Source organism: Ursus maritimus, unplaced genomic scaffold, assembly GCF_017311325.1.
Source record: "Ursus maritimus isolate PB19 unplaced genomic scaffold, ASM1731132v1 scaffold_14, whole genome shotgun sequence".
Lineage (NCBI taxonomy): Eukaryota > Metazoa > Chordata > Mammalia > Carnivora > Ursidae > Ursus > Ursus maritimus.
Genome location: NW_024423786.1, coordinates 45,572,392 through 45,600,036, shown reverse-complemented (window position 1 = coordinate 45,600,036; position 27,645 = coordinate 45,572,392). Strand labels below are relative to the sequence as shown.

Here is a 27,645-nt window from a genome sequence, read left to right as displayed (position 1 = left end):
GGCAAGATTTGTATTCAGGGTCAGAAAAGACTGTACAGGGAAAGAGGTGTCATAGATTTGGGGGAGTATGGAGCAGACCAGGAAAGATGCTGATGGTTAAAGTATTGGGGCCAGAGGAGAAATACGATGGCCTACTCCCCTCTACAAACCTGCTGGCAACCGCTTTACTCACCTTCAACGGGCCATCCACGTTCCAAGTGCACCCTACACCTCAGTCCAACCAGAGCACAGCCTCATGCTCCAGGCGACTCCCTGACTGCCCCCAACCAGAAATTATCCTAGAATCATATCCATGCTTCCCCAGTAATAATCTGTGAACCTGTGTGATCCCTCGGCTAGACTGAAAACACCTTAAGGGCTATGTCTCCCACCTAGCTCGAGGAGAACACCTGGTGCAGAACTTCACCTAAGAAAGGTAAAGAGAACTGTTGACATAACTACCTGAAGGAAGAAAACCTGGTCATGCCTTTGTTCAACAAACATATAAAGGAACAGGAAGAAACCCAGAAGTCAGAGACCTGAAGTTGTCATACACTCCTGGCTGTCAGTCTCTTGAAACTCCTTCAATTTTGCTCCCACCCCTAGCCCCATCCCACATGTAGAGAAGAAAAGCCACCTGTAAACGGCGCTGGAAGGTGTAACTCACTGGTTCCTGCTTCGTGAGTTTACCGGACACCTCCTGGGTGCTGGTCACAGGAGCAAGAGTCTGCACCTGCTCTCACCGGGTGCCTGGTCTAATGGGGAAACAGACCTCTGTAAACCAGCAAAGGTGCTGAGGGGTGTGTGGAGGAGACACACTGCTGGTGGGATAGAAGAGGGGGCCCTACTTATGACAAGTGGTCAGCAAAGGCCTCTGGGAAGAATGACATCTGAGCTACCACCTGAAAAAGGAAAAAGAGCCAAGCACTGACAGCACCAAGGGAAGAAACAGGGAGGAGAACTTCGGGAAGAGAACTTCAGGAGAAGGAACAGCCAGTGGGGACACCCGGAGGACAGAGAAAGCTCAGACTATGGGAGCAGCAGAAAAGCGGCAAGTATGGCCACAGTGTGGGTACCCGGGAAAGAGTGGGTACCAGGGAAAGAATGAGACCAGAGAGGGCAGGCAGGCACCAGACCAGCAAGGCTTCCTGAGAAGGAACTGGGATTTTATTCCAAAAGGTGATAGGTAGGCAAATCATATGACCCAATTCATGTTTTCATACCTTCACTCACAGTGGCGAACCACTCCCTTCCTCCAAAGCTAATCCTTCATCAGTAAAATAAGAATTCCTCTCTCCTGGGGCACATGGGTGGCTCAGCCGTCAAGCGTTTGCCTTCAGCTCAGGTCATGATCCCAGGGTCCTGGGAACGAGCCCCGCATTGGGCTCACCGCTCGGCGGGAAGCCTGCTTCTCCCTCTCACACTCCCCTTGCTTGTGTTCCCTCTCTTGCTGTCTCTCTCTGTCAAATAAATAATTAAAATCTTAAAAAAAAAAAAAAATTCCCCTCTCCTTGTTGTGTGAATAAGCGCCAACGTGTTAGAAATTCTTAAGCACTTAAATTCTAAAGCACTCAATAAACATCAGCCATTGTCATCACCGAAGTTCAATTTAGGGCTACTGTCAAAATTTGATAGTTTTAAAAAGATTCCCCCCAAAAAACTGGGAGCACTTTTTCATTAAGCGAGCCAAAGTGAGTTTCACCCCACCACCCCCACACACACACCCTAAACTGTAGCAACTATTAATAATACCCAACATCTGTATGGCACCTAGTTTACACAGCATTTTAGTACCTGTTATAAGAACATGTTAATAACCACTCATCTTTAATACTTTTAATTTACTGACAGTGTCACAAATTCGCTACTTCTTGCAAGATTTAGCAGGTATGCATATCTCTCTCCTTGGAACAGCTGGCCAGTCATGCCTACCTGCTTATCAGCTCTCTTAAGGTTTAGCATTCTTACTGCTGTGGTCTACATTCCCATATGTCCCAATCTGCTGGAGAATTAAATGATGATAATAATTACAGTATCGCTGAGTGCTTTGATGTGCCAGGCACTGTTCTAAGTGCTTTACATGCTTAATCTTCACATTATCCCAGTATTTTTTTTATATTTCCATTTTCTAAATGAGTTCTAAGCACTTACCCAAGGACACTCAAAAGAATAAATTAGATAGAGCCAATAACTAAACACAAGATGATACGACCCTGTGTCCTCACTCTTAATCCCAACTCTGTGCTAGATCATTTAGACAGAATTCTTATAGTATTGTGCTTGGTACGACACAGGTATTCAGTCAATAAAGGCAGCTGTTATTAGCAGGGCACAGGTAGTTTCTAGTTCCCATGAGAATGTCACCTCCGGGAGAGCAGCGACCTTGTCTGTCTGGGTGACTGCTGCGCTCTCAGCCCCTGGACCAACGCACATTTGACGAATAAATGAATGAACGTCCCTCCCAGAAAGCAGGGCTGCCTGCGCAAGGCTCTTTTTTGCACGTATGCGTCGCGCCACTGTTACTGCCCCTTAGTAAGACCACCAGGCGTATTTGAGCGCACAGAGAGGGGCCCGGAGACCTGAGATCTCCCCTTTCTCGATTCAAGGGTGGCGGAAACAGCTCCCAAGGAAGAGACGGATGAGTCCTGGATCGCACTGCTGGAGGGTCCTGGCTGTGGCAGGGTTAGCCCTCCACCCCGGCGGGGACACAGTCCGCTCCGACGGTGGGACCCGGCATGAAACAAAGACTCGCGGGGCCGACGCACCGGTAGAAAGGCTCACTCCCCTCGCCCACCTCCCTCAATGAGAGCCCAGAGCCACCGTGCATCGCCCGGCCTGGGAGCGCCGGCGAAGGCCGGGCGTGGACCCGGGCCCGGGCCCCGGACTGTGCAGACACAAGCAGCGGCTCCGCCTGTACGCCGCCCGCAGAGGGTCGCCAGGGCGCGGGAGGCCGCGGGCTGGGCCGGCCTGTCACCTTCAGGACCGCCCGCCCACTCGCCCGCCCTCCGCGGGAGCCCCTCAGCGCGAGCCGCCGCCACTCGGCTGGGCCTCCCTGCGCATCGGCCTCATCGGAGCGCCGGCTTCACGCCCCGCACCCCAACGCTGCACCCCCGCCCGCCGGCCCGTACCTGCTGGGAGAGCGGGATGAGCGGGGCCGCCATCTTCCCGCGGACTCGGGCTCCGAGCGCCGGGGAGACGGGGGCGGGGCCGCGCGTGCGCACGGGTGGGAGGGGCGGTGCGCGCGCAGCTGAGTCTGCGAGAGGGCGGGACCGAAACAGGGCTGCGCACGCGCGCCCAAACCTAAAGGGGCGGGGTCGAGGGCGGGGCCGTGCACACCTAGCCGGGGCCGAGAGGGGGCGGGGCCGCGGAGGAGCGCAGGTCGCGGGGTGTGCGCCAAGCTTTTCTGCCCCTTACCACCTTACCCCTTACCCCTACTCCCTGGCCCCGCACCTAGAGGAATGATGTGCTGTCATTCCTCCAGGTACCTTCCCTTCCCCGTGCGCCTGGCAAACGCCTTGTGGAGAGGTTGTTGCCCACCCCGCAGAGGGTCAGGAACCTCACCGTGCCCAACAACGCTCCCTGTTTCTCGGATAGGGTGCATGTGTGTGGGGGTGGCTGGCGGGTGTGTGTGTGTGTGTATTATTTCCCAATTCCCACTTTCTAGCAGGGTGACCTTGGCAAGTCACTTAAGTATTTTCTCTGAGCCCCCAGTCCCCTTCTGAGAAGAGGGGATGGTAATATGTGTTTGCTGTCCTTCCACCTCCACGGCTCACACTGTGCCCGGCACAGAGCAGGCGCCTGATGTTTGCTGGAGAACCCAAACCGGAGGGGGCATTTATTTCTTTAGACGTTTTTTCTTCCACTGGCTAGGGACACACACTCATCTGTGGCCAGTTTCCACTAACAGGGTGAGAAAGAAAGGTCCAGCCAGGCAGCTGACCACAGAGGCACAAGGTTTCCTCAAAGCAGGTGGGCCTCCCTTACCCGGCCTCCTGTGGTGGCCACACAGTGAGTCTGGCACCTTGTCTCAGGCAGGCAACCTAGAAAGCCATGTGATCTCAGGGGTGGGCCACAGCTTCCTGTCCACCTCTTCCATTTTGGAGTCAAGCTGCTGCTGGTCTGAGACACCGGGGAGCGAAGAACAATGAGATAAGACCATGGGTCATCTGACCTCATCTTGAGACTGTTTTGCTGTCTGAGCTCCAAGTTTTCATTGTCGCCATGTTCCTTCACCCCGCGGTTCCTTGTATAAAAAGCAAGGGGAAGCCACCAGAGGGTTTGGAACATGATCAGATTTGTGTTTTAAAATGGTGAGTCTCCGTGCAGCAGGCAAAGTGGCCTGAGTGCCAAAGGATGCCGGGAGTAGGCCAGCTGGAAAGCCGGAGCGGTGGTCCAGGTATGGAGATGGAGGCTTTTAGCTGTCGTGAGTGCTTTATCCGTCTCTGTTCCATAAGGAAAAGTCGAGTCATTTCCAACAGAGGACATTTGATATAAGAGAATGAGTATAAAAGTACGGCAAAAACAGAAGAGTAATATAAGGTTACCTGAAGATTAGTAACTGTAAGAAGCTGCTGGCCCTTCTAGGGCTAAAGGTCAGAAGGGGGAAAGGTGTTACCCAAAACCCATCATCGCTGGGCCCTGAGCAGGAACCCAGATGCCCACTCTCACCAGCCACAGCTGTTTTGCCATCGCTGAAGTCACTGCTGTTTTTCTCACCATTGCCTAAGGTGCCGGCAGAAGCCTGAAAAAACGGCTTCTCCTCTCTGCCTGCCTTCCCACTTCTTTCTGACAGAACATGACAGGAAACCAATGGGTAAAGGTGTCTGTGAAATGTCATGCAGGCTTCCAGCCTCTACAGAGGCAATGACCACAGAGACTCTCCTGTATCCTCTTGACTGGAAACAGAGGCTTGGTGGTGTGAGTCCCACCCAGCTAGTGGCCTGGGATTCCCTCTTACTCCTGTAGCCACCACACTGGGCAGGGAGCCACCATCCTGCGACCTCCCTCACCAGAGTCCAGAGCTGCACTGTCCAACATGGGGGCGACACAGTACGTGTGGCCAAGTAAGTTTCAATTTGAATTAATTACAGTTAAATAAGATTAAAAATTCATTTCCCCATAGAATATACAACACCAAGAGTGAATCCTAATGTAAACTATGGACTCTAGGAGATGATGATGTGTCAGGTTCACGAATTGTGACAAATGTACCACTATGTCGTGGGATATTCATCGTGGGGGAGGATGTGGGTATAGGAGTGGGGGTATATGGGAGCTCTGTGTTTTCTGCGCAGCTTTGCAGTGAACCTAAAACTACTCTAACACCCATTTTTTAATTTAAAAAAAATCATTCCTCTGTCCCACCAGTCACATTTCAAGGGATCATATGTGGCCAGTGGCCACTGTATTGACCACTGCAATGGGGAACATCTCCATCTTCACAGAAAGTTCTCCAGGATGGCCTGCTCCAAAGATGAGCTCTGCGGCATCTGAGATGGTCTGACCCATCTCTGTACAACTGTTTCCAGCATTTTCTGTCTAAGCCTGGCTCTGCTTCTTTCCTCAGTAACTTCTTACACCGTTCGGAGATAAAAGGGGTAGACTGTTGACTCCCACCCCTGCACTAAATGGAAGTGAGTCATTCATTTCTGAGAGTGACAACCAACCCCCAATAAACCATCAGCCATCAGTCCAAAAGTCCACATTTAGAGGCGCCTGGGTGGCTCAGTCAATTGGGCATCTGACTCTTGATTTGGGCTCAGGTCCTGATCTCGGGGTCATGAGATCAGCCCCTCATCAGGCTCTGCACTGGGCATGGGGCCTGCTTGAGATTCTCTCCTTCTCCCTCTGCCCCTCCCCCCCACCCCCACTCACGTGTGTGTGTGTGTGTGTGTGTGTGTGTGTCTCTCTCTCTCTCTCTCTCTCTCTCTAAAAATAAATACATAAAATATATTTTTTAAAGTCCACGTTTGAGGGTCTGCCAACTTCAGCCAAAATGAGAACAAAACTTTCCAGGATTTCACTTCATGGGCAGACTTTTCACATGGATCACCTAGCAATGTGCCACACATACTTTCCAATGTATCCAGCTTATTTGTAATATCACTGGATTCTAGATTCCTGGTGTCCTAAATTTTATTACTTCCAACACAATTTTCTGTGTGGAAAAAAAAAAGGTGTCTTCAAATCAGAAGACTGTTATGTATGACTTTTTTAAAAGCCAATTATTTGATTAAGGCAAAAAAATTGAACTGAGAAGTAATTACTATTTTCACTTGAGAAAAGGAACTTCATTCCTCTGTCTTTCAGAAAACAAAAGGCCACAGAAGTGGGTCACAGAGTGAAGGAAAAGCAGTGGCTTTGTTATGGCACGACAAAAGTCTGCACACAGCCCCGGGTTCTCCAAAACAACCAGTGTGCCAGTGAAGCCTGCAACACCTTTCTACACTAGTGATGCTGGGTAAAGATTTCCTATTGGAAAAGGTTAGCATATGCTATAACTTGCAGCCTGAAGAAATAAGGTGTCATTTCTCTTTTTTCATAAGTTTTACCTACTTTTATTTATAAAACATGTTGGAGGCTAAGAAAAGAGCATATATTTTTGGCCAGACTCCCCACTGGCCTCTGGCTTCTAGCACTCAGCTTGGTCGAGAGAAAATATCTCGGTGCCCAGGGGTGGGGCTCAGGGAACATCAGACCAACCCCACTAAGAAGCATAGGAACATTTTCAGAGCACGTTGGACAAATTACCACATATGTTGACATCTGCACTTTTACATGTAGATTAAAGTAGAAACAAGGTTTTACCAGTCATCTTTATCTGGGGTGAGAATGACTAAAGCTCGTCCCTCCTGTGAAATCTCTGGAAAGTGTCCTCTTGCCCACCAAACTTGCCCATCAGCAGCTCTTGCTCATCTTCCTCACGGGCCTTCTTCACTTCCTCCTTGGCCTGGATGGCATCCATCTCCCTTTCTGGGCCCTTGGAGAAAGAAACAGAGACACGAGCCATTAGCCACTTGGGGTTATGTTTCCAGGGGACAGACCAAGTGTTCACCTGCAGCCTGCTCCTGCCTTCTTTCTTGCAAGCCTCCACACTGCCTGGGGGAAGCTTGGAGGAGCCCCCAAGGATGCCAAGCCCTAATCCCTGGAACCTGTAAATGTGACCTTCTCTGGGAAGGGGGTCTTTGCAAATACGATTAAGCTAAGCATGTTGAGATGGGAAGATTATCCGGGGCCCTAAATTCCATCAGAAGTGTCCCCATAGGAGACAGGCAGAGAGGGATTTGACATACACACAGACACAAGAAGAGAAGACCACGTGAAGACAGGGGCAGAAATCAGAGTCACATGGCCACAAACCAAGGAACACCAGGAGCCACCAGAGGCTGCAGGAGTCGAAGGAAGGATGATCCCCAGGAGACTTTGGAGGGAGCGTGGTCCTGCCGAGGCCTTCATTTCAGCCCAATGATACTGATTTTGGACTTCTGGCCTTCAGAACAGTGAGATGACAAATTTGTGTTGTTTGAAACGAGCGAGTTTGTGGTAATTTGTTACAACGGCCACAGGAAACAAATACAACCCTCCCCTTCACTTCTTTCTATTCCCAGAGTACCTGGATCCCTGTCCCACAATCAGCTGAGCAGTGAACAGGCAGTGCAAGGGGTCCTCTGAGCCTAAGTGAGAAAATCCAAGTCCATGGGATCAACAGAAGGGCAAAGGGGTGCAGACACATCGAGACGGTTTCCATAGTCATTACTGAAAAAGAGTTTTAGTAAGGCTTCGTGGCAGAAGTCAGATCCAAAAAGAAATGGTTCACCATCAACAAAATGAAAAGGTAACCTACCGAATGGGAGAAAACATTTGTAAATCATGTCTGATAAGGGATTAATATCCAAAATATATAAAGAACTTACATAACTTCATAGCAAAAAAAAATCTGATTTAAAAATGGGCAGAGGATCTGAATAGACGTTTTCCAGAGAAGACATACAGAAGGCCAACAGGCACAAGAAGAGATGCTCAACATCATCCATCATCAGGGAAATGCATATTAAAACCGCAATGAGCTATCACCTCACACCTGTTGGAATGGCTAGTGTCAAAAAAAACACTACGTAAGAAGCATTGGCTAAGAATGTAGGGAAGAGGGATCCATTGCACACCACTGGTGGGAATGTAAATTGGTGCAATCACTACAGAAAACAGTATGACGCCTCCTCCAAACGTAAAAATAGCAATGCCATATAATCCAGTAATTCCACGTCTCAATATTTATCTCAAGAACATGAAAATACTCTCTCAAAAAGACACCGGCTCCCCATGTTTATTGAAGCACTATTTAACTAAGACATGAGAGCAACCCAATTGTCCATCAACAGATGAATAAAGACAATGTGATATGTATGCATGTGTGTGTGTCTACACGGTGTGTGTCTTCCACACACGGTGGAATATTACTCAGCCATAAAAAAGAATGAAATCTTGCCATTTGCAACAACATGGATGGACATCGAGAACATTATTCTCAGTGACATACGTAAGGAAAAGAAAAACAAATACCATGTGATCTCACTTTATATGGAATTTTTTTTAAAAGATTTTATTTATTTATTTGACAGAGATAGAGATAGCCAGCGAGAGAGGGAACACAAGCAAGGGGAGTGGGAGAGGAAGAAGCAGGCTCATAGCGGAGGAGGCTGATGTGGGGCTCGATCCCATAACGCCGGGATCACGCTCTGAGGCGAAGGCAGACGCTTAACCGCTGTGCCACCCAGGCGCCCCTATATGGAATATTTTTTTAAAAAAACGAAATCATAGAAACAGAGAATACACTGATGGTTGCCAGAGGCAGGGTGTAGGGGCTGGGTGAAATGGGTGAAGGGGGTCAAAAGGCACAAGCTCCCAGTTATAAGATAAATAAGTCATGGGGTATCACGTGGAGCATAGAGAATATAGTCAATAGTATTGCAATAACTTCATATGGTGACAGATGGTAGCAAGATTTATCGTGGCAAGCATTTCATAATGTATATACATGTTGAATCACTATGTTGTACACCCGAAACTAATATAATACTGTATGCCAACTATACTTCAATTAAAACAATAAAACACAGGCATTTCACAAAAGAGGACGTCCAAATGCCCACAAAAGACATAGAACAGTGCCAACCTTCATTTGTCATCAGGGTAACGAAATTAAACCGGAGATACCAACACATACCTAGAGAAACCCACAATCCCCAGCGTCGGTGAGGATGCAAGACAGCGCAGCCCCTCTGGGAACAGCCTGGCAGTTTCTTGTGGGGTTCAACTTCCATTGCAGGACTCGGCTATTCCTGGCTATTCATCCCAAAGAACTAAAAGCAGACATCCAGACACAAAAACTGTAAGCGAACAGTTATAAGAACTTTGTTCGTATGTCAAAAACTGGAAACAACCCAATTGCCTGTCGGCTGTTGAACAGATAAAACCACTCAGCAGTATGAAGAAACCAACTACTGACTGATACCCCAAAAACACGGATGGATCTCAGACACGCTATGCTTGAGAAGCAGGCTCAAAAAGACCGCACATGAGATGAATCCATTTACAGTACATTCTGGAAAAGGCAAGATGGTAGAGGCAGATACCAGATCAGTGCGGGGCCTGGAGGAGGAGGAGGTTTGGCTACAAAGGGTCCAAGGAGACTTCTGGAGGTGGTGACACTCTTCTGCATCAGGATTTCTGTTGGTGGTTTCACAACTGTATTCGTTTGTCACAACTCACAGGCCTCTACACCACAACAGGGTAAGTCTTACAGTATGTAAATTATACTTCAGGAAATCTGACTTGTCAGCAACTGACAACAGTACCCTGCGTAGCCAAGATGCGGCATAAACTAAGACTCGCCTCTCCTCTACGGCACAAGGGAACAGAAAATAGGATGACACCTTGAAAACTGTTTGTGTGGGACCTTGTGACCCAGCCTGTCCTCTCCTGGGCATGCACAGGAATGACGGTAACAGCTTTATTCACGAGGCCACAAGCTGGAAGCAATCCAAAGCCACATCAACACAGAACAGATACCTACCTTCTGGAATATTCACACACTAAAAAACGAGCTGCTGCCGTATTTGGTAATATGAACCTCATATTATCAGGTAAATATTGGATGGCTCCACTTCTATGAATTTCAAAAGGAGGTCAAATGGATGTATGGTGGTGGTTCCTTTGGGGGCAGGGGGTGGCTGGGAGGGGGCGGGAGGAGGTTCCCACTAATGTTCTGTATCTGGATCTGGGTGGGAGGTTCACTACTGAAAACTCATCAAGCCCTTTCCTATATGTTAGAATCAAGTACAGAAATTAATGAGTAATGAACAAGAAGTTCATTGTGTGCACCATACCTTTGTTTCCCCCCAAGTGGCCTTGCCAAAATTCTCAGCATACTCTTCATCATCTGTGATCAGGAAGTTATCAAAGATGGTTCCTGATCTCACCTGTGGATGAAAATGAGGCCTTTCTTACTGATGTGAGGAATATGGCAGCTTTCCACCAAGAGAGAGTTGTATTTGGCTCAGTGCCATCACAGTGATTGGCTCTCGACAGTAGCATGTGCTTAAACCCATTTCTAAAACATCCGCTCAATCCAAGGCATTGGTTCTCAAATTTAGCTGCATATTGGGATCTCCAACAATATTTTAGAAACTCCTGATGCCTGGCCTCACCCATGGGGATGCTGTTTTAACTGGTCCCCGGTGCTACCTGGGCATGGAGACTTGGAAGAGCACCCAAGTGACTCGAGTATTAGGCGATGGTTGCCAACCACTGCTCAAGAACCTTACTGTGCAAAGTAGGCCACGGCCAGCAGCGGCAGCACTGCCCAAGCAGAGGAGTGACAGGTTCCCAGGGAGGCAGATAGGAAGTGACCAGAGGGCAGAAAGGATGTCTGTTTTGTCCACGGCTATGTGTCTTGGGTCCGGGTGTAGGGGGCAGGCACATAGTAGGAGCTCAAGGAGGACCAGCTATGTGAATGAAGGAGTTTAGGCTAAAGCTCGGAGTTCTCAAACTACGGCAAATTAAAAACCACGTGACCTGCCAAAGCTCCAGTCCGATGGCACCAATGTTCTCAAATTCAGAGAGGTCATATTCTGTCAAATAGTTGTTTTTCATCTTCTGGTGGAGCCAAATGTCTTTGTCTATACCCTCTGGTTTCAGGCCATCCTGCAACAACATACTCTTAAGTGGTGGCTCCGAAGGACGCAGGCCATGGAGGGGGAGGGGCATCTCAGGGCATCGCAGGAGAAGATGCCACGCACCTGGTATGGAGGCTTCTGCAGCATCGGCCCCTGCCAGTCCCCCTCCAGCTCACTGTTCCAGTCGCTTGGCTTGCTGGCACTGGCATCCAGGAAATGTTTCTCCCAGTCCTAAAATGTGTGTAAGAAAAGAAAATCAATTCCCAGATTTGAGAAAAGAAATTCTTAGTTACCAAGGGGCAGGAGCAGGCCCGTGGCCCTGGTCACGATTTCCCCATCAATTTGGGGGTCAAAGGGCCAAGTGCTCGGGGTTCCCAGTCCCACCAAGGGTTTTGGGGCCACACACTGCCAGGATTTTCTCCCTAAGCCTCGGTGTGATCACACCACCCTTCCCAAGCTGGTGAGAGGAGCAACAGAGTGCAAAACTCAAAATAGTGGCTAAAGCTAAACGAGGGGACGAGAGGTGCCACGTGGCTCAGTTGGTTAAGCAGCTAACTCTTGGTTTCAGCTCTGGTCATGCTCTCAGGGTCCTAGGACCAAGCCCTGCGTTGGGCTCTATACTCAGCAGGGAGACTGCTTCTCTCTCTACCTCTCCTTCTGCCCCTCCCCCCACTCATGTGCAGGCTCTCTCTTTTTCTCTCTCAAATAAATAAATCTTTAAAAAAAAATTATGGGACAAAAGTGATGATGGCAGGGGGAGGGGCCACACAGTCACTGCTGGTTAGGTGGTCTGTGCTTCTACATAGCAGTCATACATGGAGTGTTCTAGAGAGAGAGGCTGGACAACCAAGAAATGTTCCAGGACTTACCTGGGGACGGCTGGGTAGCAGGAGAAAAGCAGTTATGTTATATAGACCTTCTATATATATATATAACAGTCACACTGTACACATATAGACACACATGTATACATACACGCACATATGCTTGGGTATAATACATATGAACACACATGCATACATGTGTGTACATAATACACACATATTATGTGTACACACATATATACACACACTTAACACATGTATACGTGTACTCACATATATACATACACACATCTCTACATATATATGTGGCTTAGTATGTGCTGAATAAATATTTGTTGAATAAATGGATGAGGAAAAGGTTCTATGGATTAATATTTAGATAAACACATAAACACATAGAAGTTGTGTACAATGATGCTTTTTCTCTTCTAGCATAACTGAAAAAGAGTAACATGTTGCATTTAGACTGTGGCTTTTCCATGACACACAATACTTCTCAATGATTGACACAACAGGATTTGGCTGCCTGTCCTACTGCTTTTTGCCTCCACCCCAACTGGCAACAGATGAGCCGCTCTTGTGCTGGGACCAGGAGATGGTTACAATTCCATCCGAGTAGCTGGCTCCTTATGACTGCAGGCGATTAAATCATAATGCCATCATGAACTCTGTTGGGGAGCTCACACGGAACCAAACACAGGGACAAAACACAGCCAGTTTGGAGGCCAGCTTCTGGAAGGTTGATTAGGCTCCACCAGGGACCCGGCTCGCGGACCCTCCGCCCCGAGACACAGCGCTATTGGCCGGCCCGCAGGCGGCCAGGACTTTCATCCCAACACCTGTGTCTTCTGCGCAGCCAGATCGATTTTCTTTGCCATTCTGTGCCTTGTTAAAGTAAGCGCTCTTTCCAAGTGAAAACTGTTTTGGTCTGTTTTGAAGGTAAGGAAGGGAGAGAGAAACTTCGTTCTTTTGCTTTACTGATTACATTGTCTGTGATGACGTATTTCATTATCAGACAGCAGTGCCACGGACCAGTTTTAAGTTGCCAGAAATTAATGGTAAACACAGCCCAGGGGCGCCTGGGTTGGTGCAGTCGGTTAAGTGACCTACTCTTGGTTTTGCCTCAGGTCATGATCTCAGGGTCCTAAGATCGAGGCTCTGAGCTCAGCAGGGAGTCTGCCTCAGATTCTCTCTCCCTCTCCCTCTGCCCCTCCCACTCACGCTCACCCTCTCTCTCTCTCTCACTCTCTTTCTCAAATAAATAAATAAATCTTAAAACACACACACACACAGTCCAGTACTTTTAGTTACGGCAAAGACAACTGTCTTAAGATAAATGGCTCATGGGTTTGGTGTGGTGTTTGATGTTCAAAACAAAACGTTGCAACAATAAACAAACATAAACTGAAACCAAAACAAGACAGAAGGTAGTGGGTTGAATGGTAGTTCCCAGGAACAGTTCGTTCGCATCCTAAACCTCAGAATCTGGGAATGAGAGCTTATACTGAAAGAAGGATCTCTGCAGATGAAATTCAGGCAAGGATCTCACGGCAGATCATTCTGGATTATCCAGGTGGGCCCTAGATCCAAGGGCAAATGTCTTTAAAAGATAGGAAAGAGACACAAGAAGGCCTTGTGGGGGCGGAGGCAGAGACTGATGTCTACCAGCCAATAGAAGCTGGAAGAAACAAAGGATTGTCCCACGGATCCTTCAGAGGGAGTGGGACCCTGCGACACCTGGATTTCTGCCTTCTGCCTTCAAGAACCTCGAGAGGATACATTTCTGTTCTCTTAAGCTGCCCACCTGTGGCTTCATTACGGCAGCCCTAGGAACCATAGCCGTTATAGTAACGGGTCCTTGTTGGTCAGTCACAAGCGTGAGGCTCAAAAAATACTTTATGTTCAAATTCAGATTAACAAACAAAATCATTTTTATAAAGGTTGTTGATGCATTATCCTTTTTTTTAGAAAAAAAAAAAGCATTGGTCAAAAACACAAAAGTTACTTGCTTTCATCTCAAGTATTATAAAAGTCTTTCACGAGACCTGGGTGAAGCTGCATGGCTGGTTTCAGTGGCAAATGTTCCGGGGAGTCCACTTTCTTTTTTTTTTTTCCCCCAGAAAATCGATTTTAAATTTATCTATCTATCTATCCATCTATTTATTTATTTATTTTAACAGAGAGAGAGTGCGAGCTGGGGGCCGGAGGAAAGGAGCAGAGGGAGAGAGAGAGTCTTAAGCAGGCTCCATGCCCAGCGTGGAACCCAACGCGGGGCTCGGTCTCACAGTCCTGAGATCATGACCTGAGCCAAAATCACGGGTCAGACACTCAACGGACTGAGCCACCCGGGAGCCCCCGGGGAGGACACTTTGGTTGTGATAATGCTGACATCGTGATTACCGGCGGTGCAGGAATCCTATGGGAGCCGGCTACTTACAGACTTCACTGGCACCCTCTCTAGAGTTGCTTGGGGAAAATCCATACCTGGGATTTGTCACCTTCAGCCTGGTCCCAATCCTTGGACTCTGCAGAGAACTTCTCCATCTTCTTAAGTGACATTAAGTTCCAGTCGTACTCGATGTCACCGGATTCGATCGACTGACCATCGATCTTCACTTCATAAGTGAGGTCTGGTCTTAAAATCAGAGCGTAGAGGTGTGTAAAGCCATCAACCTGCGCGTTTTAGGGGGAGAAAGGATAACGATGTGACCCTTGACCTTTCAGGGCAGGTCTGCACACGTGGTTTAAGTCTTCAAAGTCTTGTTATAAACAGGAAGGAGAGAGGTTCTAGGGACAGGGGTTGACTTGACAAAAAAATGTGTCCAGCAGAAGAAATCCCCCCTTTGTACAAAACTTCCTCACTACCAAGCTGACTTGAGTGGCTGACCTCCTTTTGTGTAGACAATGGCTCCTACCTAGATCCCCACAGGCGGCTATGACAGGGTGGTGGGTATAAACCAAGGGACCACTGCTCTGTTTGATTCATGAAAAGTTATGTGGAAAACAACTTCCTGTTCTGTTCTCTGAAAGATACCAAATGAAGCATTGTCTATTTTTCTACACAGGGGAGAACTTTCTAACGCTCTGAGCTGTCCAATGGCTTAAGCTCTGCGAGGCCAGGCCTGGTGCCTCTCTTGGTCAGAGTTAAGGCCCCAGGCCAGACACAAGGGAAACACTCAACAAGCATTCAATAAATGAGAGATGGAAGGTGGATGGTGGGTGCAGGAGAGGTTGGGGGTCCCCAGGATGTCCCTGCCTGTCGGGAGCAGGGGGGACTCCTGCACTGTGCTCCAGCAGCAGTCAGCTCTCAACGTGGGGCCAGGCAGCCTGAGTGTCATTGGGGAAATGCCTGGGAAGTGTCTGTTCCGGGGTCAGCTGACCTGCTGTGTCTGCACCTGGGTGGACCCTCCGGAGGTGCTGACACTGCTCAGGTTTGGGAACCCAGCATCTTAAACGCTCCATCAGGAGGACTCTCCCTCTTCTAACAGCCAAGGTAAAAGCTCTTTTAGTACCCCTCTGCTCTGCCCTGAGGGACAGGTCGCTGCTATCACACCATGGCCGATGGCTTTGTGTGCTCTGTGGTCTCTCAGCCTCTGTAGTTCACTGTGACAGCTGAGTATACACTTCTCCCAACGCTGTCTCCCGCTCTCTGCCCATCTTGGTCTCCACTCACCTTTCCTAATTTAGACTTTGGGCTCATTAGCCGGGTAGTTGGTACCTTCCAGGATATAACAAGTGCAGAGCCTCCTGAGGGATATCGTCCACTCCCACACATATGCAATGGATCCAAACCAGGATCTTCAATCCCAACCACGGTTTCCAACAACTTACTGGACACCTCTATCTGGATGTCTGCTGGGATTTCACAACCAAGAGTTCAAAACACAACTCCTGAGTGTGCCCTGGCCTCCTTCCTGGCCTTTTTGCTTTTCCTGCTGCTTAATAGCAATGCTGCTGAGAGTCATGGCCCACATCCCCAGTACTCACATTCCAAACATCGGGAAGTCCTCTGGGTCCAGCCCCCAAATTATCTGTCAAAACAGTCCCCTGTTCTGCATCCCGCTGAAGCCTTGGCCTAACAATCTCACCCTTCTCCCTGCCTACTGATCACCCTATCCCTCCACCCCTCATCCCCAGAGAGAGCATCCGAGGTATTTTTCTAACGGGCAGATCTGCCCCTCTCCTTGCAGATCCCCTGAGGGCTGACCACTGCCTGCAGGGGAGGTTCGCAGGGGTTCCTTCACAGCATCACAGAATGAATCAGACCCCCTGGAGTTAGCCGCTCCTCACTGGAAGGACCAGAATGCCCGACTACCTGCTGTGAGTGGGTGCTCCTTCAACAGACGCATTTTATTTTTCTAGCAGGTTGCAGAAATAGCACACGTCTGAGAGCGTCATCAGCCTGCAGGTGCCACTCGGGGGAAGGGGGTGCCCTAGGCTGGCTGACCTGAGCGGATCGTGCTCTAACATCTCCAGCATGGTCCAGGCCAGACTTCACGGCCTCCGTAGTGTCACCCCTGCTCTGTCCCACACACCTGATGCGCAACTGAACAACTTCTTGGGAATCAGGTGTAAAACCTGTACACTAAGACAGGGGAGAAAGACTTGGATTTCGAGCTCTCCCTCACCCCCCCAGGAGGGATGTCAGTCCTCTCCGTGTGGAGGGGACCCAATGATCCTTTGCAGCCACCAAGTCAGTGGGTGGGAGGCCAAGAAGAACCATGCTGACAATGGAGACTCACTGGGGCTCTGTGGAGAGACTGAACACCCCCCTGCTTGGGTCAGGACTGAAGAAGGGGTGGTAATGGACACTTCCCCTCCATGCTGTCAACGTGCCTCTCGAAACACACTCGGGTCTCCTGTCCAGATTCGCCCAGATTTGTGGAGGCTTCCCATGTTGGAGCTCTGGGCACCGGGGGCACCCCAGGGGATAGGTCCCTGCTTCCTGGCTGCTACATTCAAATGGAAGGGGTGCTTCAGGGAGTGTACCTCCCTTCCACAGGCCCAGCACCAGGGAACTGACCCAAGCTGTGTCTTTGGAGAAGCTCTGGGCTGGGCCATGAAGTTATAAAGTGGGCCTCAAGGCAGAAAGTGTTATTTTCACAGGATCCGTGGATAGAAGGTAAGAAAGTATGCTTTCACTTCAGAGACATTCCCATTTCTAAACATTTTGGTATTTTGAAGATTAATTTCTTCAGGATGTTTTTTTCCCCATGCTGAATATTTCATTCCTTAGTGAGGATGGATAGAGCAGAAATGTGACTGTACTGTCGTAACCCTTACAAGGCAAATTCTAGTGCAGCTCACAGTAAAGAGTGAATCTGCCCTCCCGGCGGGCACAAACTTCAGAAAACAAGCCAACAGGGTATGTAAGTGTCTCTAATGAGCCTGTTAAACTGGAAACCAAGGGGCAGGGGTGTGCTGCTAAGATCCGTCCCTGACTCAGTTAAATATTTTAAGATCAAAACTATTTTCTCTAAATTTAGGTTATCATTAAGAGTTAACACAATCACAGATTTGAAGACGAAAGCATTTACCTTACACCGGATTGATTTCTTGTTTGAGTGATACTGATTCTTGAAATGTAAAATAACATGAACTTTCTTGATATCAAATCCACAAATATCAGGTCCTACAAAAAAATATATATATATGAGCTGCTCTCAATTTCCTTGTCTAATGCATCCCCACAGGAAACCCCCAACCGTTCCCCTGAAATAACATATGAGGACCGGAAGCTTACGTGTGCAAGAATAATCAGACTTTGGCGTGGATACTGAAATGGGCAGCGATGCCCTTCCCGTTACTTCTCTGGTCACTGCAGCTACTCAAGCGTAAGGCAGCACGTGAGGAGAAAAGGGTTTAACGGTCTAGGAAGCATCCCTGACGTGCTGCCTGAGGCTTGGGCTCACTCTGAATCTGAGAGGTGCCCTGTGCCCAGGGTGAGGGCTTCAGGGCGGGACAGGCTGGCTGGGATTCCCGCTCTCATTCACTGTGCTGAGACATATCTGCAACTATGCAGCTCCCCATGGCTGTGTCCTGTTCTCTCAAACAGGGATGTGAATCTTCCAAGGCTATTTTGCCAATTAGATGGGCTCATGTGTGTAAAGCATTTAATATGGCAAAGCTCAGTATTTGTTATTATTATGTCCTAAGACAACACACACATATTCAGATTAAGGATTTCTGAATATACTAAACAAGGTTTGCAGGAGGGATCTGGAAAATTTGTCAAATCTTCCGAGGATGTTTGGAATTACCCCACTGGTGCTGCTTTATTGACCTTAAGGCTTAGGAATGTACTAGAGCATCTGGGTGTCTTTCTGTCTCAAATCAAATTCTACCACATCCACTGACCCGGGCCTGCACCCGCCCCTGGGGATTCTGTGAGGCTGTGTAAACACAAGCAGATGACTGTGATTTTTTTTCTAGAACTTGCAGTGATGAACCTTCGGAATAAGAGAGATCCAGGCTGCACATAATTACTTAAAGGATATTATCAATTTGCCAGAGTGGATGTGACATTGAACTTGGAAGCTGCATCCTGAGGGACTGACAAAGAACACCATGTCTACCTCCCCGAGTTCTCAGAGATGCTGGTTTGTGTAATTTCCTTTTTTTCTTATCACTGGAAAACATTCCAGTTCAATTTTTAAAACAAAAGCTATGGTATGTGAACTATTTGTATAAAAGTCTACTACCTGGGGATTAAAACATGAAATTTTTCCTTCAAAACTGGTCAGAATTTCCCTATTTCTAAGCACCTACACGTTTTAAATATTAAATTAAGCTTCAGAACATGCCCAGACTTGACTGGAAAATCTGGACATTTTCCGTTCACAGCAATCATAAAATATTTATGCACATAATGTATTTTTATGAGGAAATGGGGTAGACAGAAGGGCTCTAAACATGCTGACCTGCCTTTGGGTTTTGTTTTGGTTTTTCTTTTGAGATTTTATTTGTTTGAGAGACTGAGCGCAGAGGGAGAGCCAGCGAGCAAGAGAATAAGCAGGGGGAGGATCAGAGGGAGAAGTCTGACACAGGGCTCCATCCCAGGACCCCAAGACCATGACCTGAGCCCAAGACAGATGCTTAACTGCTTAACCAACTGAGCCAACCAGCCCCACCCCCCGCCTCCCCGAGCCTCGTGTTTTGTTTTGTTTTTTAAGATTTATTTATTTGATAGAGACAGAGAGAGAGACCATGAGCAGAGAGAGTGAGAAGCAGATTCCCCACTGAGCAGGGAGCCCAATGGAGCCCCATGTGGGGCTCGATCCCAGGACCCTGAGATCATGACCTGAGCGGAAGCAGATGCTTAACTGACTGAGACACGCCTGCCTCAGGTTTTTTCTTTGCAAAATGGAAGCTGTGTTACCGGTTTCCTAGGATTTTAAATATACTCTAAGATTGCATTTGTAAGGCGCCTGGCAATGGCCCTACCTCTCCCTTCCCCTTCAACATCATAAGCCTCAGCAAGCCGCTCTCATACCAAAGGCTAGAGCTGAGGCATCACGGGTAAGTGTTCTAACAGTGACACAGTGGGTTTAAGTAAAATGTAACTGAATTAAAAGCAAAAATAATACAGATAATTTACTTGGGTTTTCTTTTTTCCTCCAAAGTATGCTGCTTCACAATTCAGATATAGCAGACATGCTATATAAATTTAAAAGACGGGGATTCTGGCTAGTATTTGTGGTGATTTTGTTTCCCAAACCTAACTAAACAAAATATTTATGAAATCATCTCTGATACAACAGGTAATATTTTTTTTTTTTTGGCCAGATATCTCTGCCATCCCATTTTAAGAGAATAATAACCCAAACCAAGCCATTTTAATTTCCTTTTTAATCAAAATAAAGACTTTCTCCATTCCAGATTTTAAATTCAAGAGTAAATGGGAGGCATGGCAAAGTAGAGAGAGTGGGGAGGGGTCAGGGACTCGCAGCTGGTGGAAACTTCTGCATCTCTGTAATGCAGTGGACTTGGAGAAGTCACCTTACCCTCTGAGACAAGGCAGGAGTACATCCAAATCCAATAAATAATCTAATATCTATTCTCTCTACTGTTTTTTTAAAAAAGATTTTACTTATTTATTTATTTGACAGAGAGAAAGAATGTACAAGCAGGTAGAGGGGCAGAGGGAGAGGGAGAAGCAGACTCCCCGCTGAGCAGGGAGCCCAATGCAGGACTTGATCCCAGGACCCCGGGATCATGACCTGAGCCCAAGGCAGACGCTTAACTGACTGAGCCACCCAGGCGCCCCTATTCTCTCTACTTCTGTGACTATGACCAGCGGTGTATACAAACATGACGATGGCATGACAGGTGTCTAAAGCCTGACGCTGATCATAAATTCAGAGATAAGCATAGAAAAACTATGACAGAAAACTTCTGCAAGCTATCCACATCACAAGAGAAAAGACTTTTAAAAAACGGTTCCTTAAATTTGAATTACCGATGGATATTTTAAAACTACATTTCCATTCTTGAAAGACTTTTTTTCACTTTTTAAAACTGCGGTAAAATACATATAAAATTTACCACCTTTACAACATTTTTAAGTGTAACTTCAATGGTATTAAATATTCACATTATTGTGCAACCAATACCACCGTCCATCCCCCTGACTCTTTTCACCTTGTAAAACTGAAACCCTACACCCATGAAGAACTCCCTATTCTCCCCTGCCCCCAGCCCCTGGCAACCACCATTCTATGTTCGGTCTCTATAATTCTGACTATGCTAAGGACCTAAAATAAGTGGAATTGTATAGTATTTGTCCTTTTGTGTCCAGCTTATTTCACTTAGAATAATGTATTCAAGGTTCATCATGTAGCTGGTGTCACCATTTCCCTCCTTTATGAAGCTGAATAACATTTCATTGTATGGACGCTACATTTGTTTATCCACTCATCTGCTGATGGGCACTTGAGTCCTCTAGCTTTGGTCTTCTTTTCTTTTTTTTTTTAAGCTTTATTTATTCATTTGAGGGGTGCCTGGGTGGCTCAGCCATTAAGCATCTACCTTCGGCTCAGGTCATGATCCCAGAGCCTGCTTCTCCCTCTCACACTCCCCTTGCTTGTGTTCCCTCTCTCGCTGTCTCTCTCTCTCAAATAAATAAAAAAAGATTTATTTATTCATGTAAGAGAGAGTGAGCGCACACACATGCAAGTGGGGGAAGGGACAGAGGAAGAGAGAGAGAGAGAATCCCCAAGCAGACTCCCGAGTGCAAAGCCCAAAACAGGGCTCCATCCCAGGACCCTGAGATCATGACCCAAGCTGCAATCAAGAGTGGATGCCAAACCAACTGAGCCACCCAGGCACCCCTTGGTCTTCTTTTTTGAGACTGTTTGGCTATTCAGGATCCCTTGAGATTGCATATGAATTTTAGAATGGGTATTTCCATTTCTGCAAAAAAAAAAAAAGTCATTGAAATTTTAATAGGAATTAGGTTGAATCTGTATATTGCTTTAGAATCTGTAGATTGCTGTGTCTAGTGTTAACATTTTAACAATACTGAGTCTTCCAATCCATGAACATGGGATATGTTTTCATTTATTTATATCTTCTTTAATTTCCTTCAGCAATACTTTGTAGTTATCACTGTATAAGTCTTTCAACTCCTTGCTTAATTCCTAAGTATTTTACTCTCTTGGAAACTATTATAAATGGAATTGTGTTTGTAATTTCCCTTTCAAATTCATTGTTTATGTATAGGGATGCAACTGGTTTTTTGTGTGTTGACTTTGCATCCTGCTACTTTGCCTAATTCATGCATTAGTTCTAATAATTTTTGTGCAGTCTCTATGGTCTCCTATGTATAAGATTTATCATCTGCAAATAGAGATAATTTTATTTCTTCTTTTCCAATTTGGATGACTTGTATTTTTATTTATTTATTTATTTATTTATTTATTTATTTATTGCCTAATTGCTCTGGCTAGGACTTCCAGGACTATGTTGAGTAGAAGTGGTGAGAGTGGGCACCCTTGCCTTGCTTCTGATCTTACAGGAAAAGCTTTGTCTTTCACCACTGAGTATGTTTGTTGTGGGTTTTTCATAGATGGCTTTTATTATGTTGTAGTAGTTTCCCACTATTCCTAGTTTGTTGACTGTTTTTATCTTGAAATGATAAAATTTGTGACGATCATGTGTTTTTCTTTCATTCTGTTGATGTATCATGTAATATTGGCTGATTTTTCATATTTCAAATCATCCTTGTAGACAAGGAAGAAATGCCACTTGGTCATGGTGTATAATCCTTTTTAATATGCTGCTGAATTCTTTTTGCTAGTATTTTGTTGAGGATTTTTGCATCGATGTTCATAAAGATATTGTTCTATAGTTTTCTTGTAGTGTCTGGCTTTGGAGTCAGGATAATGAGTTCGGAAATACACGTTCCCTCCACTTCAATTTTTTCTGTAAAGATTGAAAATTTTTTCCGTAAAGTTTGAAAAAGATTGGTATTAGTTCTTCTTTAAATGTTTGGTAGAATTCATGACAGATTCATCAGATTTAGGACTTTTCTTTGTTTGGAGAGTTTGGTTTACTGCTCTCTTTACTATTTACAGCTGTCTTTGGATTTTCTATTTCTTCGTGATTGAGACTTGGCAGGGTTTGTGTTTCTAGGAATTTGTCCATTTCATCAAGGTTATCCAATTTTGGGGTGTGCAACTATTCTTAACACTGTCTTATAATTCATTTTATTTATTTCTGTAGAATTGGTAGAAACATCCCATTTCTGGTTTTAGTAATTTGAGTCTTCTTTGTCCATTTAGCTAAAGGTTTTGTCAATTTTGTTGATCTTTTCGGAGAACCAACTTTTGATTTAATTTCTTTTCTGCTGTTTTTCTATTCATGATTTCATTTATCTCTGCTCTAATTTTTATTATCCCTGTCCACTTCTCCCTTCAATTCTACCCATTTTTGTTTCACATATTTTGATGTTCATTAGGCGTATACATGTTTATAATTGTTACATCTTCTTGCTATATTGACCTTGTTAGTAATATATAATGTCCTTTGTCTCTTATAACCTTTTTGATTTATTTAAAGTCTATTTTGTCTAATATTAGTACACTCACCCTGCTCTCTTTTGGGTGCTACTTGCTGGAAATATCTTTTCCCTTTCTTTCACTTTCAACCTGTGTCTTTGGATCTCAAATGAGTCTTTTTTAGATAGCATATAGTTGGATTATGTGTTTTTATCCATTCTGCCAATCTCTGTCTTTTAACTGGAGAGTTTAATCCATTTACATTTAAAGTAGACTCACTTCTGTCACTCTATTTGTCTTCTATATACCCTACAGCTTTTTGTCCTTCATTTCCTGCCGTGCTGTCTTCTTTTGTTTTTAGTTGATTTTTTGTAGGGAAATGTTTAAATTCCTTTCTAATTTCCTTTTGTGTATATTCTATAGCTATTTTCTTTGTGGTTACCATGGGGATTACATTAAACATACTAAAGTTATAATGCTCTAATTTGAATTTATACCAGTTTAACTTCAATAACACACAAAACTCTGCTATTCACCTCTTTGTCTGCACCTCTGTGATTAGAGGCAGCAATCAGTAATCAGAGCTCAGACCCCTGATATTTGGGAGGACGGGGTCCTTTTTGCCCACCCTCTCTGTGGCAAGCTGTGTGTAGGCTGCTCCGGGAGCACATGCAAAGCTATCTGCCTTGTGCATGAAATGGGGGACGGGTATGTCTACTGTGCTAAGAGCTGAAATCGACCAAAATTAACCTTCCTGTTCTTCCCCTGGAAGAAGCAATCCTTCCATAGACTTCAGAGTTCCAAAACAGTTACACCAGATTCTATTGTTATGATTGTTGTCTAGGTGGGGAGATGGATTCCTGGTGCTTCCTACTCCATTTTCCCAGAATCCTCTTCGTTCTGAAAGCTTTTTGAATTCACACCCTTCAGTTATGTCTAGTTCCTATGGCCCAATGTGGTCCCATCCCGATCCTAGCACAACTTTTAAATCAATTACTCCTGTTATCAGGAAATATTTAAAGTGTTCCAGGGCCAGCAGGGGTATAGACAGGAAACATTTTGGCCTTCCTATCATTTTCATGTGTCAAAAATATTATCCTTCAGTTTTTTTCAATTATTAAAAATGTTAAAACCCACTCTCAGGCATAACAAACATGGGCTGTTGGCTGATGTGGCCCTTGGCCAAGGTCTGCTGACTCTTGATATATTCCAAGTACATGGGGCTACATTAATGTTGAATAAATTACTTTCTCAAAAATACAATAGGGGGTGCTTCGTTGGCTCAGTAGGTTAAGTGATCGACTCTTGATTTTAGCTCAGGTCATGGTCTCAGGGTCTTGGGATTGAGTTCCATGTCCAGCTCTGTGCTCAATGGGGAGTCTGCTTCAGGATTCTCTCTCTCTGCCCCTCTCCCCCACTCACTCACACACCCTCTCTCTCAAATAAATCTTTTTTTTTTTTTAAAGGTACAATAGAATGGTACAGTTGCCTTTTTATATTAGTCAGGTTAAACAGTACTAAAAACCTTTGGTCAGATATACTCAATGCTACTACTTTGGCAAAGTCTTAGTCTAAGATTCTATGAAACGGAAGTGTTCAAAGTCCCGAGAAATGGTTGTTTTGTACTACCTAAACTCACCAAACATAATATAGTACTGGGATTTTCCATTCAGGTTCTTCTGATCCACGTCTGCAGGGAAGACCTTAATGTAGCCCCCTCCACAGTCCATCTTCTGCTCGTGTTTCACTGTGTACTGAATGACCAGAGTCTTCCCTTTATTGCTAAACGGTTTGAAACGTGCAGAGATGGCATAGAATCGGCCATTTTGAGTGGTCTGCAGACCTTTAAACAAAAAAATACTCATGAGGGATTAGGAATGACACCGTGCTCAGTGCTGCAGGGAATTCAATGGTGGTCCTTCTCCCACCCCCAGTGATAACCACTTCTGTCAATCCAAGCCTAAAACACATTTTTACAATAACACACGATAGGCATACCACTAACAGGCTCTCTGCTGCCACAGAACTTTCCATGCTTAGTTGTTTTTGTGCTCAATATACCACTGTCATGTCTTAAGTTACAAAAACACTTTAGCTTTAAATGACAAATATGCAACCTAATTGTGGGTTAGAAGTTAATTTTGCTTCAGATTCATCTTCCAAAGGGGGAGAAATACAATTAAGGTTGTGTAGCAACTTAATTAAAAAACAGAGCATCCCATATCTTTTCTTTAACTCTTATCTTAAAATAGTTGCTTAAGACACACCACAGTGGATGGAGGACAGAGCGCTGTCCTGTAAAAAAAAGTGCTTCACTGCTCAGGATGCACTGGCCTGCAGCTGTCCTCTTTTTACAAAGATACCACCCTTTTGTCACGTGAATCATCTCATATTTTATAAATTTATGTGCTCACTTCAAGTCTAACCCACCCCCTTTTTCAGTAGCCACTAGGCTCTGTACCAAATTTTTATCTATACTGGAGTATAAGACAAACTTGAAAACAGAGGCAGTCTTACTATATAACCGAGTCTTCCTTGCTCCACATTCCTGCCTCCATACCTGCCTACACTGAGATTCATCATAAATGCACTTGGCATTTTCATTTTCTATCAGTATGTCCAAGCCTGAACTCATGGCTGATGGCTCACTACCACATTCATCTCTCTCTCTCTTCCATTCTCCCCCCAACCTTTTCCTTTCTCAAAGAATTCATAGGTTCACCCCCTCCTCTACCCCCTTACCATCCAGGTAATTACTAAGGCCAGGATTCATCACCTCCCTCTCTCTCACCACCCTCCTCAGCCACCCCAATCATCTCTCACCACTTCCCATCTCTGTCTGACTACATTCTATTTATCCTTCCATCCACCACTTCTGTGTGATGGTCCTGGGAGACCACAGTGAAAGGGGCCAAATTAACCGGTATCCCCAGTGCCTTGCCCATGTGTGCTCTCAGCAGGTGTGTTGGAGTGAATGAAACACAGAGTCTCGGGATCCCAGACGGGAGGAAGAAAAGACACTGTGGGAGAAACCCAAATGACTTTAAGTGGACACCCCTATCCTTGGACAAGCTTGATGGAACCACCTGTTAATTTCACTCTTCTTTTGTCCTATGAGCTGAATTTTGACCAATTCATTGGGTCAACATGTAATTTAGAAAACAATGCATATATAGTAGAAAAATCGGAAGCTGCCGACAGGACAACCCTGGAGTAACAGAGCCAAGATGGAGGTTTAGCAGAAGGTTGATGAAGAGGGAAACTTTTCATCTAAATCAGGGGTCCACAAACCTTTTCTGCAAAGCCAGAGAACAAATATTTTAGACTTTGTGGGCCATATGGTCTCTGTTCCAACTTACTGCCTTTGCAGCATAAAAAAACGCCATAGCTCTATGTAAATGAATAGGCATGGCTGTGTTCCATTAATACTTTGCTTATGGACACTGAAATTTCATATACTTCACTGTTTTACATGACATAAAATACTATTCCCCCTTTGATTTCCCTCCAACAATTAAAAAACGTAAAAATCATTATCTCACCAGCTGTGCAAAAAACAGGTGGTAAATGAGTTGTGGTGTGTCCACCTTTTATCACCAGGAGTGAGAAGACAGAATTCATCCTTGGCACCAGGAGGGCACTGACTTGGGGGGGCGTGGAGGGCTCAAAGGGACCTCTGAAAATGTTCCCTATCCTGACCAGGGTGTACTGATGTAAACACTCATCTTTCTGTATCTCTAAGATCTATGCACCTGACAACACGTAAATTTTAACCTCAATTTTTTTTTTCTTCTTAAAGTGAAAACAAAAATGAGAAATATCCCCTAATCTTTTTCCCTTTGCAGGTCAAAGACCTGGGGTCTCCAAACTCATGCGACTAGTTGGTATACAATGGGGCGATCTTGGGCAAGTAAAGAAAGGAAAGAGAAAAAGTAATGTCAGACCTTCTCCAAGCCTTAGTTTCCCCATTGGTGAAACGGCTGTAAGAGGTGTTAGGGGTGTGCCACACCTACCTTGCAAGGTTGCTATGGTGGTGGGGTGTGTGTGTCTGTGTCACTTAGCTCGATTTTCTCACCATTCCTACACTAACCTTTGTCTTTCTCTTTATGACCATAAAATTTCCCCGACGAGAGTCTAAAATGCCCGAGTTGAGAGTCATTGGTGGACTGCACCCATCGATTCCTCCAGCGCTCTGTGGAGGAAACAATACCGGTTAGGGCTGAATCTGTTCATTTGAGTCAAGGAAGGTGTGTGTGGCGGGGGGGGGTAGGAGGCTGGAGGTTTCGAAGCTTGGAGGCTTCGCCACCGCCGATCCCCACGGCGACGGACCGGGGCCAATGGCTACTCGGGCTACTGGTTGGGCAGCTTACGCCCCCATTCCACCACCACAGGTGTCGCCTCTTCACCTCCGTCTAGAAATTCCTCTTGGAAGTAGACGGTGGCCAGCGCCACCCTCAGCATGCAGACGGCCCAAATCAGAACGTGAATCACAGCCATGGAAAGCGCGCGGCACTGCTTCTTGTAACCGCCCCTTTGCTCCCGGCGGTCTCCGCGGAGTGTCGGTCCGGCCCAGAACTACAACTCCCGTCACATCTCGCGATTGTGACCTGAGGCACCATTAGCTCCCGGCGCGCAGTGCACGCCCGGCCCTTCCCGGCACTACCATTCCCA

General features: G+C 46.0%; 2 protein-coding genes across 10 annotated transcripts in view; both read right to left on the bottom strand.

The window, feature by feature from the left end:
• The window catches only part of EPS15L1 (epidermal growth factor receptor pathway substrate 15 like 1), a 96,440-nt gene extending 93,236 nt beyond the window's left edge, over window positions 1-3,204 (bottom strand). For all 8 annotated transcript variants that reach the window (XM_040629110.1, XM_040629113.1, XM_040629116.1 and 5 more), the window contains exon 1: window positions 3,108-3,204. In XM_040629110.1, coding sequence (XP_040485044.1) covers window positions 3,108-3,140 — 33 coding nt within the window. In that variant the 5' untranslated portion in view covers window positions 3,141-3,204. The remainder of the gene's footprint in view (window positions 1-3,107) is intronic.
• Window positions 3,205-6,523: 3,319 nt separating this feature from the next.
• On the bottom strand, window positions 6,524-27,549 carry CALR3 (calreticulin 3). 2 transcript variants are annotated; one of them, XR_572327.2, is made up of 10 exons: window positions 27,381-27,549; window positions 27,065-27,166; window positions 24,614-24,817; window positions 17,515-17,609; window positions 14,462-14,650; window positions 11,277-11,384; window positions 11,053-11,181; window positions 10,365-10,457; window positions 9,203-9,338; window positions 6,849-6,958 (listed from the first exon to the last, which is right to left on the bottom strand). XR_572327.2 is itself a non-coding variant. In XM_008706387.2 (9 exons), exons 1-9 carry the CDS (start codon window positions 27,469-27,471, stop codon window positions 6,815-6,817), a joined length of 1,155 nt encoding a protein of 384 aa, XP_008704609.1. In that variant the 5' UTR covers window positions 27,472-27,549; the 3' UTR covers window positions 6,524-6,814. The 2 variants fall into 2 exon arrangements, 1 of the variants encoding a protein (XP_008704609.1); XM_008706387.2 differs by lacking the exon at window positions 9,203-9,338 and having other exon boundaries at window positions 6,524-6,958.
• Between the last annotated feature and the right edge of the window lie 96 nt (window positions 27,550-27,645).